The 16,247-nt window shown below is 43.1% G+C and overlaps 1 protein-coding gene across 5 annotated transcripts in view; it reads left to right on the top strand.

Annotated features, from left to right (window-relative positions):
* Positions 1-16,247, top strand: part of igsf9bb (immunoglobulin superfamily, member 9Bb) — a 139,606-nt gene that overhangs the window by 47,387 nt on the left and 75,972 nt on the right. For all 5 annotated transcript variants that reach the window (XR_015037644.1, XR_015037643.1, XM_085798722.1 and 2 more), the window contains exon 3: positions 3,151-3,297. Coding sequence is in view for 3 of the 5 variants with exons in the window: in XM_085798722.1 (XP_085654848.1) it covers positions 3,151-3,297 (147 nt within the window). In the remaining 2 variants the exon portion in view is untranslated. The remainder of the gene's footprint in view (positions 1-3,150; positions 3,298-16,247) is intronic.

The following is a 16,247-nucleotide window of genomic DNA, read 5'->3' as shown; positions in this document are numbered from 1 at the left end:
AGCAGCCTTTTCCATGCTTACAAGGTTTAAGAATTCATCCAACCATTTCAGCATGTTAGCTCCACTGAATTCTGAAAACGTTGTCCATTTGAAACACATGCAGAGTAAAGTTAAAGTTTTTAGCCTTAATATCAACTATAGTATATGTGTTTCCATTAATATGTTTTCAAGCAAAGGTTGAACAACACATTCACCGTAGAGAGAAATGCTCCTCATGCTCTGCCATTGATCTGTCCCACTTAACAACACCTGTGTTTATGTAGTGACACATAGGACATAGTAACACACAGGACAGTGTGAGGGACATGCTTTCATTAGGTTTGTGTGAGACTGCGTCAGCCCCAAAACTTCTTGGCACGTAGAATTGCTGTGTTTGGACATTATTAGAAAAAACATATTCTCCAAATTATGGCCAATGGGCCGCCTCTTTTAAAATGCCCAATCAGCTCAAATTGATTTTCAATAAATTTGCAAAAGTTAAAAAAAAACCTGTTTTCACCTCATTATTATGGGTCATAGAGCGTGGAGTAAAAATGGCAGATTTATCCATTTACAATTAAACCTCCATAACGCTGACAAGCTCAAAATGAAAGGGTCTGATTACTTTCTGAAGCCACTGTGACTATGTTCTTTAAAAAAATAACAGTGAAGATTCACACAGGGTGACTGCAGTATGCAAGACACTACAGGCAAAAACACTGTTTTTTCATGCACTGATCAATTTTGAGATTTTGGGCTATTATTTATTAAGGTGGTTATTTTACTTTATTTGGTCTCTTTCGTCCATAGATTTCTCCTAAATTCACTAAATTTGGCACTGTGACAAACTGCTGTGTCTGACCCATGTCATGTCAGGGATCATTGTAAAGCTCTCTCTCTCCTGAACGGTGATGTAGGCTCCAAAAATGGTAATTTCTTCCGTTTCCGCAACCAATGATTTACATTAACAATGTATGGAATTTTTCAGTACAAGTCTTTAAAGGCCGTTTTCTCAAAATGAATTTTTCCTCAGACTCTGAGCTAGAAATCTCCACTTCAGCAGCACTTACCGACACCAGACCTTCCAGTTTGATCCCTTTCTATATTCTGAAGGTTTTTACAGAGGGGCTTGTTGATATATCATTCAAAGCCTGATTTATACAATGTTTTATTCCTAAAAACAGGCTAAAGTATGATTTTTTTTTAGGGCTGGTGACAGTATTTTCTCATTTACAGAGTGACAAAAAGAGATATCCAAAATCCCCTCTGACTCTAATATGTCTACAAAATAAAACAAGAATTTTGAAAGTGGCTTTATCCATTGCTCAGATTTCGGTTCAGGAAATGTATGCAAATGAGCGCATATTTCATTAGATGTTACCTAATTTACATATTTAAACAAAAAATAGGACAAAACTTGTAATACAAAAAATATTTGACTTAGTGATAAGTGATAAACTTGTGAAGTTTCATGGTGATCGGTGTTAGTTAAAATGTTTACCCTATTCATCTGTAGTGTCCCATAAAGGAGACATATTATAATATACTTATACATATATACCACAAATTAAAATAGTTCCCAGGTGTCTTAAAGACATGTCTTTGACATGCTTTGGTCAAAATACCTCAAGGATCAAACATCACAGTACTTTTCATCCTCTCAAAACAGCCCTGTTCAGAACAGCTGGTTTCAGTGTCTGTCCCTTTAAATGCAAATGAACCACTGCTTGCCCACCCCACTCATTCTACCGGTCCCAGGTAGGGGTGGTATTATGCAAATTAAAAACCTAGTTACATCACTGGAAGACAACTGAGGGAACAGCTCATAAAACCACATGCATTTCAACCTAGGGAGCCTGAACATTACAGATTTATTTGTCATTTCTCACATTTTGGGGGCCAGAAGGCAAGACAAACACCCAAATTTATGTTAAAGAGCCTTCAAAAAGTGGTATTTCCATAATATGTCCCCTTTAAAGCAAAGTTGACTTGTAGACAAGAGCAGATAGACAGTGACAGTACTGTATCCAATACTGTATCTGTATCTGACAGTGAGGGCTCCGCGGATACAGTATTAAACACACAGGTCACAATTACATGGACTCACTCTCACAGTTCCTTACAGTCGGCCAAGAGAGGAGACAGACATGGTGGGAAGCTGGACAAATATAATCTGATATATAAATAGTGCATGTAACCAGGACACACACACACACACACACACACACACACACACACACACACACACACACACACACACATGTACACACACACACACACACACATAGAGACACACAGAAGCAGGGGAACAAACCCCTTGTTGACCATCTACCTTCACCCAGAGACACCAGTGCAGCTGATATATTCACCTGGGGGGGGGGGGGGGGTCATGCTAAAGAGAGGATTTGGGGAGACAAACAAGAAATGAGTCATGAATAGCCACAAAGTGGAGCAGATCGGAGACAGTGAGGGGATTAATGAGGGATAGCCAGGCTTTGATAATGCTGATGTTTTGAGCCAGCCCCTGCTCCCTGAAAGCACTTTGTTTAGCCCTTATTGCCAGTTGCCATCTGTTCTGATCTAGTTGCCAGATTTGCCCGGAGCAACATCATCAATCCCCCTCTTTCAGCTTTTGATCTTTAAAGAAAAAAACACGGCTATTCCTGACGCCGGTCACAGCGATATCAGTTGTGACAGACCGTGAGTTCCTTTTTAACCCCGAGGGTCCCGTTGTGTCATGTTGTCTCGTTGGCCACTTCCCACTCCTCACAGGAAGTAATGACCTGTCCTTGCCTCAGTGCATCTCCAAAATAGACATGGAGATGAGGACGTCTCCGCCGCGTTGAGGCTTAAGTGACACATTTCCCTGTGTGTATACAGTGCTGCAGCGGCTCCGTCTTATGTAAAGTGATGTTCCGCGGCCCGGTTGCGCTCTGTGATCCCTGCATATTTACCGTACATCACAAACTGTTCAAAGGTTGATTCTCTTTTTAAAATTCATCCGGTGTTTCTCTTGTCTCTCCTCTTTGTTCCCTCACCTCTTCCACCTGTCTCTTCCTTCCCCTTTATTTCCTTCATTAAATTCAATCCATCCATCCCTCTCACCTCTGTGCCACCCCCCCCTCCTCCTCCTCCTCCTGCTGACAACGCACCTCCGTTGCTCTCGGCCAGGCCGGGCCAGTCTGCATGGCAAGTCCTCCCTGCGGATAGACAACGTGCGCTCAGACGACCAGGGCTGGTACGAGTGTAAGGTGCTGATGCTGGAACAGCAATATGACACCTTCCACAACGGCAGCTGGGTGCATCTAACCGTCAATGGTAAGAACCATCAGCATATGTTATTCCAACATAAACACCAGGCAGACCAGTGGGGGTGGGGTGGGGGAGTGTAGTACAATGTGGACAGCTCTTGAATGTTTTGTGTCTGATTCTACAGGCGTGTGGATGTTGTAATAATCATCATTATTAGTGTCACTACTAGCTACAGCAGCAGTGGGCACTAAAGATTTTTAAGGGCCTTGTTAACTTTGAGATGTGCACACACTTGGTGCAAACACGGGCATGCACACACACACAATGTTGCAGTCAACTGGGACTTTAAAGGTCAGACTCTCCCAACACTAGTTCTAATGCACAAAAAGATCAGATCAGATAGACTGTGTCCTTCTGCAGGATTTTAGAGGATGATTAAAGTTCCAAATTAATAGAGTGTTAATTTAGTAAATCCAATTATACGACAAAGGTTTGTCAGGCTGGTACACACAACTTAATAACCAATGATTAATTACCAATTATTAGAGCAAAGCAAAACAAAGATTACAAAGATAGAGATGACAGAAAACAGCAGTGGATTTCGAAACACAGACACTCGGTGTTATTCACACATGGATTAGAGCTGTTACAGTGGTAATGATGAACGCTTGCTTGTTTGAAGGTGCATGCACAGCCAGCTCGTCCATATAGGCAAACTAGGCACTATGGGGAGGGCGGTGTAATGTGGCCAACTTATGAGCAAAACCAACGGAAACCGTGAGTGCACTAGACTAGTACATGTTCTGTATTTGCTGAGAAATGTGTCAGTCATGATGCACCTGTGGCCGCCTCACATATATATATATGATTTTTTTTTGGCTGCAACAGTGCACTTACTGTATGTGTTCACACAACTGTTTTTTTTTTTCATATGTGATAATATGATGATATTTATGATGGCACACGTGAGAGTGTGGTCTCTCTGATAACAACCGAAGAGCTGCATCCACTGCTGACGCTACTAAATATAAATATAAAAATATAAACTAAATATAGGCTAAGCCTTTTGTTTGTTTCTTTGTTTCATTCCTGCTGCAGTAGCGCCACTTTACTTCTAAAGTTCTTTTTACGTTTGCAGTCTGGTGCTCCCTCCCAGATTTTCATTTGAGCATTTCAACTTTCTTTCTCACTTCACCTCCTCTGCTCAGTGCCGGTGGGTGCTGTGTGCACACGGCCCTGCAGTCTCATGCCCTTTTACGGGCATTGATGGGGTGGTTACCTATGCTAATCCTATGTTAATTAGACTCACCTGGCACACGCCCTCAACTTACGAGGAGATGGCATAAGAACACAGCTGCGAACAATTCTGAGGCTTACGAACGCGTTGATGAATCTGACGTAGGGTTTTCTTAAGGAACCTCTTAACTCATTGAGTGCCAACCACGTAATTTCTCGTTTTTCGTTCCCATGCGTTGAGTGCCAAAAACGAAATTTTTCGTTTTTTGCTTTTTTTTTAAATTATGAAAATAGACACTTTAATACACATTATATGTAAATTTGGGGACTCTACGACGAGGAGAACTGAAATAGATGACGATCAAAGTCACATGACAGCTCATGATCTGGAAGTTTTTATCATAACTCAGCTTCTGCAAACGGAGTTCTGCATGCAGATGCAGAGCAGCTGCTCCGCTGCTGCTCCGCTCTCACCCGCGAGGCTGCAGCAGCTGGGAGCTGAACCAGGAAGCTCTCAGCCGACAGTCCCGCCCGGTCTTCATCTGGAGCAACACCGTGTCCTCCCCAAAGTCCTCCCGCGGTAAAATCTGATGGTCTCTGGACCAAAGCAGACCGGCACCACCGACCCGTACCACAGAAGGACCGCGACCACCGGCGGGACCGGTGTTCGCGAGCCGCTGTGGCCGGCAGACCCTCACGTTCCGCGGCGAGAGGCTGTGACACGGCACGGTGCGTCTGTGTTATTGCTGTTTAGTGGCGCCCCCCCCGCCCCCGATGGTGGTTTTGTGAATAGAACAACAATTGTTGTGTATATTTATCTTATACGAGCCCTTTGATCCAGAAATGCGAGTGTGAGAAGAGCGACAGACACAAACAGAGCACCTTTCATAAAAGACGCTCTATCTCCTTTTCTAGAAAAAAAGGAGGGATTTTGGTGAAACCCAGCCATGTTTAGCTTGACTTTTCTCAGGAACGGAGGCACGTAGAAACAAACGGTTTGTGGCCATTTGAAGGATAAAGTTAAACCTTTCAAATGAGCCACAGTATGTGTTGGTGGCAATAATATAGAATACACTATGGCTCTAAAATAAAAAGTCAAATATGGTCTAATTTGCCGGTACACTTGACTAAAACTTTGGAAAGGAGCGCGGCACTCAATGAGTTAAGAACAACTTAAGAAAGAATCTAACGCCTAAATTCCACTGGATGCGGAACGGCTGCAGATCCGCTCCGGTACGGCGGCGGAGCCGATACGTATTAATTATAATCACCGTGTGAGCGTCCACCGACTCCGGGTCCGCTGCGTGGTGGGTCCGGAACGGCACCGGCATCCGGCAGCCCTCGCAAAAGATACGCAGAGCTTCTATTTTTGCCAGGCGCCGGAGCACGGCGCATCAATCAGCACAGAGCAGGTCGTGTATGACAGGAAATCGCGGGCAAAATACAAAATAAAACACCCGGTTAATTTTCAAAATAAAATACACCATGTTTACAGCGGAGCATATTTCCTGCTTTACACCTTGAAAACGTTGTAATGGGCAGCGACCGGCCTGAAGTCAGCAGCTCGGAGGTTTTTACACCATGGACAAGGAAATAGTGATTGTAAAATCAAGTCAGGTCAGCACCGAGTTGTTTCTCTACAACTCCTCTGGATTAAATTAATTGTTTTTGATTTTGTGGTTCACTTTATGGAAACTACAACCTGCTTTATCGCGAGATCACGTGTTCCCGCTGTGCGGCGGAGCCGCAACAATCAACACCACGGACGGAACCGTTGTGAGTTGACGGAGTCGGAGTACGCAGCCGTTCCGTAGCGGACCCGTTTCTGAATCGTTCCGCATCCAGTGGAATCCCGGCGTAAGAAGGTGCTTAAGAAGATATTGGTGAATGAGGCCCATTGTTTTGGTCACTCACTAGCTAGTAGCTAACGACGCTAGCTACAAGCTAACGCTTAATCTCCACAGATTTTTCCTGTTTCTCCTTCACAAAGTTCAAAAGACAACGGTAATGTTACGTTTGCTAGATAACTTTGAAGGTTAAAGTAATGTATGTTGTATACATAAATATGTTTATTGATGTATTGGGTTTGGGGAATGGGATAAAAATGACTCCGGGAATACGTTCCAGATATCCTGAGTCGCTATTGCAGGTACCCCAGGTAGACATTTTAACCATATTGAAAAATTAAAAAGGAGTTTTTGCTGGAAAAAATTGCTGTCTACTTAGCTTGTTTCATATGGTTTCATCCCAGGGTTGTCCAACCTTAGAACGCTGCGCAGCACGACATGGGGAGAAGCGCTCTATCTCTCATTGCACTACTACCTCATTGTTTATTTGCCCTACCAACTGTATGTTATTTACAGCAGGGTTGTATTGGATATGGTAGTGACAGTGGGACATTAAATTATTCAGTGATGAGGAAATGGGTGATATGATATAGGTGGTTGTTGACAATGTATGACAGAATCAGGTGTTCAACAGAGTGACAGCCTGTGGGGAGAAACTGTTCTTGTGTCTCGTTGTGTTGGTGTACTGCACAGAGTTCTGTCGCGCCTACCAGACGGGAAAAGTGTGTACTACAAGTTGTGTCCAGGGTGTGATGGGTCAGCGGTGATGTTTGCTGTTCGTTTTCTTGACTAGGGCAGTTTGACACCAGTGATTCTCTCTGCAGTCCTGATTGTCCTTTTCAGTCTGTGTCTGTCCTGTTTGGTGTCTAAAAGACCAAAACTGTCTGGTTGTCAGAGGTACATTGTTAAAATACTGTACAATCTCCTGGGATTGTTAGTAAGGATGACAGGCTTCAAGTCCACCACCAAACCAAGAGACCGTCAGAACAATACCGGCATGCGTGTCTCCACAAGAAGAAAACACATCAATGGAAGAAACAGCAGGTGCTAACACTTGAAGTACACTAGTGTTGCACTAGACTCTTTGCAATGTGTTTTGTTGCTGGTCTGGCCCAGTATGTTGCAAATGTAAGGCTCAGAGGCAGTATAGTTGTTTTTTTGCCTAGAGCGGCAGATATGCCCTGGGTGAATATGTTGAACTTTTAAGCTTTTAAAATGGGACCAATCAGAGCTCATACATGTAGGATTCGGTGAGGGTGTCCTCGGAGGCCCGTGGCTTTTTGCACAGCTGCACTGGCTGTATCGTGCACTTTTAGCTGCAAACAACAAGTGCTGACAATAATCTGTTGATTATTTGTCCAGTCTCCTAATTAACAGCTCTGCTATCAGGGGCCTGTAGCTCGGAGGTTAAGTAGCTGACCATGAATCACAGCTTTGCTGCTTTGACTCCTTTGTTGCTCTGTTTCTCTCATTTCCTGACATCTTTCTACAAGGTCTGGACATTTAATTGAAATATACAGTGATTGAAATCACAATATGGCCAAGTGCAATATCCAGACTGCAGGAGCTGCAGATCGCAATGGACCATAAATTAAACATCATGCTGCTATACAGTATGCTCCCATACTGTCTGGGTGTAAAGGAACATGCTAATTAACCCCAGCAAAAATCACATCATCATCGTTTTTATATGTTGGAAATTAAGTGCAAAATTGACAACTCTGGCAGAAGCAATTTTTCATATCACAATATCTGCCAAAATTCTCATAATGTAATTTTTTTCGCATATTGTTCAGCTCACTGTCTCTACTGCTAATAATAATGAGAAAAAAAATCTTTATATTTCTGAGTTCAAGGTGATGATTTGTCTAACTGGCTGTCCAAATATGCTGAGCAGCAAATCCTCACTTTTGTGAATATAAAACCATTTATTCATTTTAAGAGCTTTACTTTGTAAAGTACCAATCATCTCAGGGCACTTTTCAAACAGAGCAACTGTAGAGACTTTGTCCTGATGATATTGTCTACAGTTCCCTCTGAGATCAGCACTGGCAGAAACCTGGAGCAGAACCAGACTCGGCAACGGTGGCCATCTGCCTCGAACCGGTTGAGTTGGGAGTGATTGGGCTAGAAAGTATGTTTGTTAACAGAAGCGAGAGAAAGAGCTGAATATAAAGCCACATTTCATACAGTTTTGAACCGGGCAGGGCTGCTGTTGTAAAAGTTAACAGTTGTCATATGAAGAAGTGAAAGGAGGGAGTGTTCCCTGAGGAAACCTCTGTGTCACTGAGAGGAGCAGCAGGAAAAACACCTTGATGTGGAGGGGGACTCTCACAGGACTCTCTCTCAGACACACGTGTTCTCACCTTCTCGGTACGGTAGCGCCTGTATTTATCAAATCATTTAGTCGGACAGCTAATGATGACACGCGTTGCTGTGGTAACAGACGCACCAAAAGACCCCGCCTCCTCCTCTCTGGTCATGGCACATTAGCTCAGTTTCATCAGTGCTGCTCTTGTTCTGTTTCACTTCCCCTCTCCTCTCTCCTGAAGGCCCAGGCTCTGTCTGCCTCTCCTCTGTCTCTGTCTGTGTGTTCATCACTCCTCCTCCTCCTCCTCCTCCTCCTCCTCCTCCTCCTCCGCCGGCCTTTAATGCCTCATCGCCACATTAGGGAATGAGCCACGGCACTTCTTTCACGTTGTAGCAGTCAGACAGGGCTGAAGGGACGGCCACGGTGTGATGTGATGATGCAGTGTCTATGTATAAATTTCCTCATGTTGCAGCCCATCTATGAGCAGTGTTGGGCACGCTACTTTTAAAAAGTAATTAGTTATAGTTACTAGTTGCTTTCCCCAAAACGTAACTGAGTTAGTAACTGAATTACTACATTATGAAAGTAACTGATTACCAGGAAAAGTAACTATTGTTTTACTTTTTTATAAAATGCTCAAATATATGAGTTGCCCCCCCTAAACCCTTAACCATAACCTTAAAGGTACATTGTGTAGGAATTACTCCCATCTAGTGTTAAGCAGTTAAGCAACTCAATCGTATTTTTCATGCTGCATTCACGTGAAATTGGGCAGACGGCAGACGGACAACAGCCACTGCACGTAACGGCATAAACAAGCCTCTATGTAAACGTTTTATCGACTTTCTCTTGACTTCTGTGATGACATCTGGTTTGTTACTGACGGCCGTCTGCCCGTCTGCACGTGAATGCAGCATCAGTGTAAGCCAACAGCTCTGGTGAGCTGACAACTCCGGTGTCTCCGTGAATAGAGAACAGGAGAAGTTACACAATGTCCCTTTAATCTCCTGTTTATCTTGAACTAACCAACTCACTCAGTATTGTAGTTGGTTAGTTCAAAATAAACAGCTTTTTTTGGTCAAGTTGATGGATGAAAAAAAAAGTGTATAACTGTATAACGTACACACGGACAGTGGCGTGCACAGACTTTTTGAAGGGCATGGGCGAAAAAAAAGGCACATACAGTGCGTCCTTGCCACTGAAGAGGGAACTTTAACACACATTTTGGCTCCCAAGAGGGCATTTTAGCATGTGTTTTTCATCAGTTGGGCCATGAGGCGGGGTGACCGGGGGGTGGGGGGGTGTATTATTTTGTGATGGAACTTCTTTAGTCAAGTTACGCCATATTTTATTGTCAGTAATGGTAACGATATTATAACGAGGGAAACAGTATACTTTTGCTGAAAGAAGTTAGTAACGCGTTATTTTACAATGCCCTTATTTCCATCCCTGATTATGAGATATAATTATATTTTTCCCCATATTTGACATTTTCATGTTATTTATATTTAATGACAACTGTAGAAGTTTGTAGACTCTGAGAATCTTCCTGCTGATTTGAATGTTTTTTCTCCATTTTATTGATGTACATCAGCTTAAACTGTTGTTAACCTCCATCCTCCCTCTCCTACAGCCTCACTGTGCTGTGCGCTAATAAATCCATGGTGCTGTCTGTGCTGCTGAAGTAACACACACAAAGACACACATCTACACAAACTCATCATTGGATGTTAAATTGTCTCTAAAACAAATACCAACTTCCTTCAGGTCATAGTGTAGCAGTGTTCACAGTGACCTCGGTTTCCAAAGAAGTGAAGTAGCTGCAAATGTTGCAGAGCGATCTTTGATCCTTTCATTTCCATTACCACGGCAACATCATGCTGGTCCGTACCGGGCGCTGGAGCCATCGCTTGGACCGTCCCTCGTGGTGTTGTTCATATACAGCTGACCACAGCTGAACTGCGGTCAGTGATTTACCAAAAATAGAGAGAAAACAGTTTGTTGTCGAACCAAATCACAAACTACTGAGAGCAGTTGGTCTGCAGCCAGCTTTGAAACACGATCCCACAACAACTTCACAAAGTTGATGCCCTGCAGGTCTTTTTTTTTTTTTTTTTTAAAGCAGGGAATGTTTACATGATGAGATAGATACGTTTTATTGAATCTGTGGGTTTCTAGGGTTTCACGTGTTTTTACTAAGATAATGAAGACAAAGTGAGAAAGTCAGTGTTAGAATAAACTCTTTGTAAAGTAAGAGCCGGCTTGGTTTAAAAATAGCAGCCTATAAGATGGTAGGCTATACTGTACATGAGGTGTGGAACTGACTCATCTTTGCTGAGTGTTGCACTGAATATGTTCATAGCTGGTGGGAGGTGGCTGGTGACCGTTCAGCAGTGCAGTCGTCCTCCTGTTTGAGGACGTGTATGTCCTGATGGAGGACAGGAGGAGGCAACTAGGGGAGCGTCCCTCCTGACTGTCCCTGCACCTGAGTCTCGGACAGGGAATGCGAGGTGGCTGAACCCAGTGACGCCCGCTCTATGAAATAAAGATGAAGGGAGTGTTCCTCGTGGAGCACTCAAGTGGTGGCAGGGGTCATGTGACCAGGGCTCAGGGGAGTCCCTGATGCTGCTACTGGCTGCAGATGTCATCCTGATTCAGATCCCACCTCTGGCTGTCTGACAGGAAGGAGGACAGGATGTCCAGACTGATGGCAGCGCTGGTTGGCTCTGCACTGGGGCTGTGTAGAAATTGAATATGTTGCCTGTTATGTTATTCTGTTACATGGGTGTGTACAGGATAACATGAGTCATCAGTGTGTGTGTGTGTGTGTGTGTGTGTGTGTCATATAGGGGACCTCTGTAGCTTTCATAAACAAACAGCCTGTAGCTTCTGCCTCTAGGTGAAGCAGTGGGTCATGTTGTGCAATGAAATTGAGTTATCATTATTTTCATCTTAAACCAGTAAAAAGACAGAACAGACAAGACAATAAAACAGTTTCACATTTAAAGTCAGTGTTTATGATTATGTAATAACAGAAGTCAACAATATACTCAATATAACCTATAATCTAAATTGTTTTTAGACATTTGAATGTGTATTATAGTTTTATGTCTCTTTTAAAGGTATAATGTGTAAAATCATGCTATTTGTTCTGCATGCACATGATGCAGCATTTCACCTTTTTGCCCCTGTCTCATCAGACATATTATCTTAATATCAAAGTCATAGGTAGGATCAGAAAATAAAGTATATTGTCCAGGCAGGAGGTAGGTTTCCATTTACAGCAGAGGATATTAAGCTTAAAGTTATATTTCAACAGTTTGCAAATGGCAAATACTCTGAACTACTTTCGCTATTGAAGTCACTCTGTCATAGCAGCCGTGTCGGGAATGTAGTTCCGGTTACGTATTTACCTTGAAAACAACTCTGTCTCGTAACGTTCCATTATTATCTCATAGTGTGGTGAATGTGCAGGTTACAACTTGTCCATGAGAGCATTTTGGAGTTGTTGGATTGTGTATTTGATGAGTTTGATGAGGGAAAGCCCGGAAATACTGCATGCCGTACAGAGCTCACGTCTCTGCCCCGCCGTTCTCAAAACAGCTTGCACTGAAAATTAGTGGTAATGAACCTACCCCTACAGTAAGTTGTGACCTGCACATTCACCACGCTATGAGATAATAACGGAACGTGTATCTCTACCCCGCCGATTGGAAAACAGCTTGCCCCGACAATTAAAGGTAACGAGCCTACTCCTAAAACTTTAGGGATTATGGCAATAGGCAGATTTGCCGAAATGTCAAACTATCCCTTTAAAGGCCCAAACTCCAGGCAGAGAAGCCTTTGTGAAAATGATCCACCTGAGCTACACATCCACACATCTAACAGGTCTACACATCCCCATGCTGGATGGAGCTCCAGCAGCAGTGCGGTCCTCTATTTATAGCCCCCCCCCCTCCCCCATGCCCCCCCCCCCCCCCACCCTTCTGCATTTGCAATCCACCTCTCCCCTATCATTGTCAAACATCAGCGGCTGTCAGTGATTACTCTGTGCACTTTAGCTGTCAGCCTTGTTGAGGGAGTAAGTGATGCATATAGATTCTGCGTGAGATGCATATGGGCCGTGGGTGAGAGTGCTGTACCCTGCTGCTGCTGCTGCTGCTGCTGCTGCTGCTCCACACTTTGACACCTCTGTCTCTGCTCCTGTGAACTTACATCGCCCTCAGACTGGAGCGAGCGGAGCACAGACACAGGAAGTGATGTCATTATTCTGCAAATCAGAATGATTGTGTGAACTTATGTGCAGAGAATTGAGTGGTTAATGTTTGCAATTCTCAGATACGTGCAGGGTACACACATACTAGATGAGAGTACGAGGAGGATCAGAGTGACCTCTCACAGTCCAGAGGGAAGTATCCCAGTTTTCCGTCTTCTTGGGGACAACTCCGTCCACTTTGTTTTTCCTCGGATGATTTAGGCTGATGTCCTCGCTCACAGTTCAGTCCCCGTCCAGCGCGAGGTGATGCCAGAGAGGCGAAGGTTCGTATCTCCCAGGGTTAGTCTTCGGCTGCTCCTCCCAAAATAGCCTCAACACACCCTCCCGCGTGCATCCCTGTATTCTGCAGCAGAACTCTGCAGTGCTGCACAATAGTCCCCCTCTCTCTCTTCTTCCTTTCTCATGGTCTCTCCCCCCCTTTTACCTCTGTGTTTCTCTATCTACCCCCTTCTTCTTATTTCATCTCTCTCCCTCCCTCTAATGAGCTGCTTTTGCACACACATAACGTTACCTCCGTGCAGGTTGAGGTGTTTAAGGAAAATGTGATAATAATGTCACTGTGTTCCCTCCTCGTCACAGCCTAAAAATAGATTTTACACATGACCACCGGCCACTGCTTATCCCACACCGGATTAATACACTGTGTCCAAACCACTAACACAAAACGCTGCATTAGAAAAATCATCCTGTTATGCACATATTTTATAAGACTTATTACTGGACAGTGAGCCTACAGTAGGTAGACAAAGAGGACAGAATAATAATAACTGCTTCTTCATCGGTGCTTTGTGTTGATATGTTCTCAATGATGGGATGTCTGTTATATGTGTGACCAGAGGTTGTGCTGACTGTGCTGCCACAGAGACGTACTGTGTGACACTGAATGAGACATTAAGTATAATTATGCCATCAACATGCCACAATTGATTTATTAGTATCTCTTCATTTTTCCTATTGAGGTTTTGGACTAAGAATATAATTTATGAATTAATTTTGATGCCTTGTAGCATTTCTCCAGTCCACTGGAGAGGCCACACTAATGAATTATAGAGGTGGCTTGAAACAAAACCATTTTCTTTATAATGACTCCATAAAACATCAGTAAATTGTTTGTTAACCAGTATTATTACACGGCTCTATTGAATGCTGCTCTCTGATTGGTCCATCGCTGCGTTCTGCTGTCCTATTTCTGTATAATGATTGTCGTCAAGTATATCAGACCGTTGCTAGGGACGCCGCTCTGATCAGCGCAGCACAGAAAAGAGAAACTATAGAGGATATTTACCTTGTGTTTCATTTTTACCGTCATTAAACAGCTTGGGACTAATAGTGATGTTAGATAAATTACTTGACTTTGCGTTGGGGTTCCATACTTCCTGTCGGGGTGTATTTCTCCATAACAACCTCCGAACTATACATTATCCCTTACATAACACCACTAGAGATGGAACTATATAAAATGTTTCTGTAACACCAACATCATGAAATCATAAGACACAGTGAAAACTACAAAAGTAAAAACATAGGGCTTCATATGAGTCCTGTGAAAATGGGGGTTATGCTTATATGACAGGACTGAATAAACACTATTGTACGTCTGAAGCATATGGTCAACAACCGAAAATGAAAAACAAGTGAAACAGCATAATTAATTGAAAACAGTGTAGACAAACTCTGTCCATGCAACATGACTTTGACCTCCATGATGTGGATCTGCTCCTGACCCACAGTCCCACAGTTCAGCATCCAGCAGACCTCAGTCATGTGACCATACTGTACTTTCAAAATAAAATGATCAAGATATCACAACTAAGACTTTTACTATGACATGTTTTAATCAAATTATTTATAAATGCAGACCCTTTCAATATCTTATTCATTGTATTCTTTTTATTCCTATTTATTAACTTTTTAAATACTTAAAGGGACAACGAGGAGTTTTGGAAAAGCAAAGCATTTTCACACTACATTTATGAGCCAAGACAGACTCATGTTTTCATTCATCAAGAATTAAAGTCAGAGGTTCAAAGAGGTTCACATACCGTCGTAGTTCCCACCATAAACGGCGATTCTGCGGCGTTATTCTCATGACTCACCGCAAAACCAAAAGTAAGGAAACGCTGGTCGGCTCGACCAGCATTTCCACCACCACTAATAATAACAAAATAACGATAGAGACAAAACGATATATTGATCGAAAATGGGCCCATTAACAAGTGTGGGTAGCGGAGATTCATCCACATTAACGTGAGACTTTTTTATAACCAAATAGGAACTCCTCGTTGTCCCTTTAATGAACTCAAATCAATTTGTATTTTATGACACATGAAACTAATTGTCTGTCAGACAGGTTTTATTGTTTATACGTATAGTGACCAAAGTTATGACAGTTAATAATTAATTAAATAAAAGTAATTAGACACCTGAAATTATTTCACCAAGTGAATGAATTAAATGACAGCTGGGTTATTTGAGGTGGGGTTGTGTCAGGTACTCATGCATCGTGGAAGAGTGCTGTCGGTTAGATGAGGCAGCAGGGAGCATCAGTGCACTGGGTCATGTCTGGGCAACAGCAACATGCAGCTCTGTCTCTGGGCTGGACGATCTCATATAGCCATATTTTGAAAAACCTGAACTTTCCCTTTAAAGCAGCTAATCTGTGCTGAGGTTTGACAGTGAGCTACAGCCCAGCCCCATACATAAGTTTCAAAAACACACAACCACAAATCAAAGTGTCCTACACAGATGTTCGGCGCTAACAGCTCACGCTTTCTCCTCTGCATCTGTCCAGATGCTTTGTCTCCATGTAATGACATCGCTCAGCAGTGAAAAGGGAGTCTATCACCATAACTACGGCTTATAAAACATTTATCAAAAGTGAGTGGTTCCATGAGTTGTGGACACGTCGATGGATATTTACTCAGAGTCAGACCTATGATATGATAACTAACCTTCCTGCTCTCTAAGGCATCAGCCCTGTTTTACTATACTGATCGTAAAACCAAACATTCGCTGCTGCTTGGAGGCTTTTATTGTGAAACAGCTACGGGGAATGCATTGCAAGTGAGCTATTAGAGGAAAAACAACCAGTTACTACACCTCCATCGCTTTTTACCTGCCACACAGTGATGTGGGAAAGAACTGGCACCGTGTCAGAGCAGCTCCAACAGTGGTGGTTGCTGACTGCACAGCTGGGCCCGAACATTCCCAACCTTATCAAATAATGGCCAAAGGGAATACAGACATTCTCGATCTGGTTTACTGAACAATAACAGTAACGAGCTGGTGGAGTAGAGGAATCTCAGGAAGGCGAGGTGATTTTCACAGCAGATAAATATTTATCCCT

This window comes from Trachurus japonicus, chromosome 14 (assembly GCF_045865225.1).
Source record: "Trachurus japonicus isolate A0001 chromosome 14, Traja_1.0".
Lineage (NCBI taxonomy): Eukaryota > Metazoa > Chordata > Actinopteri > Carangiformes > Carangidae > Trachurus > Trachurus japonicus.
This window is presented reverse-complemented; position numbering and strand designations above follow the sequence as displayed.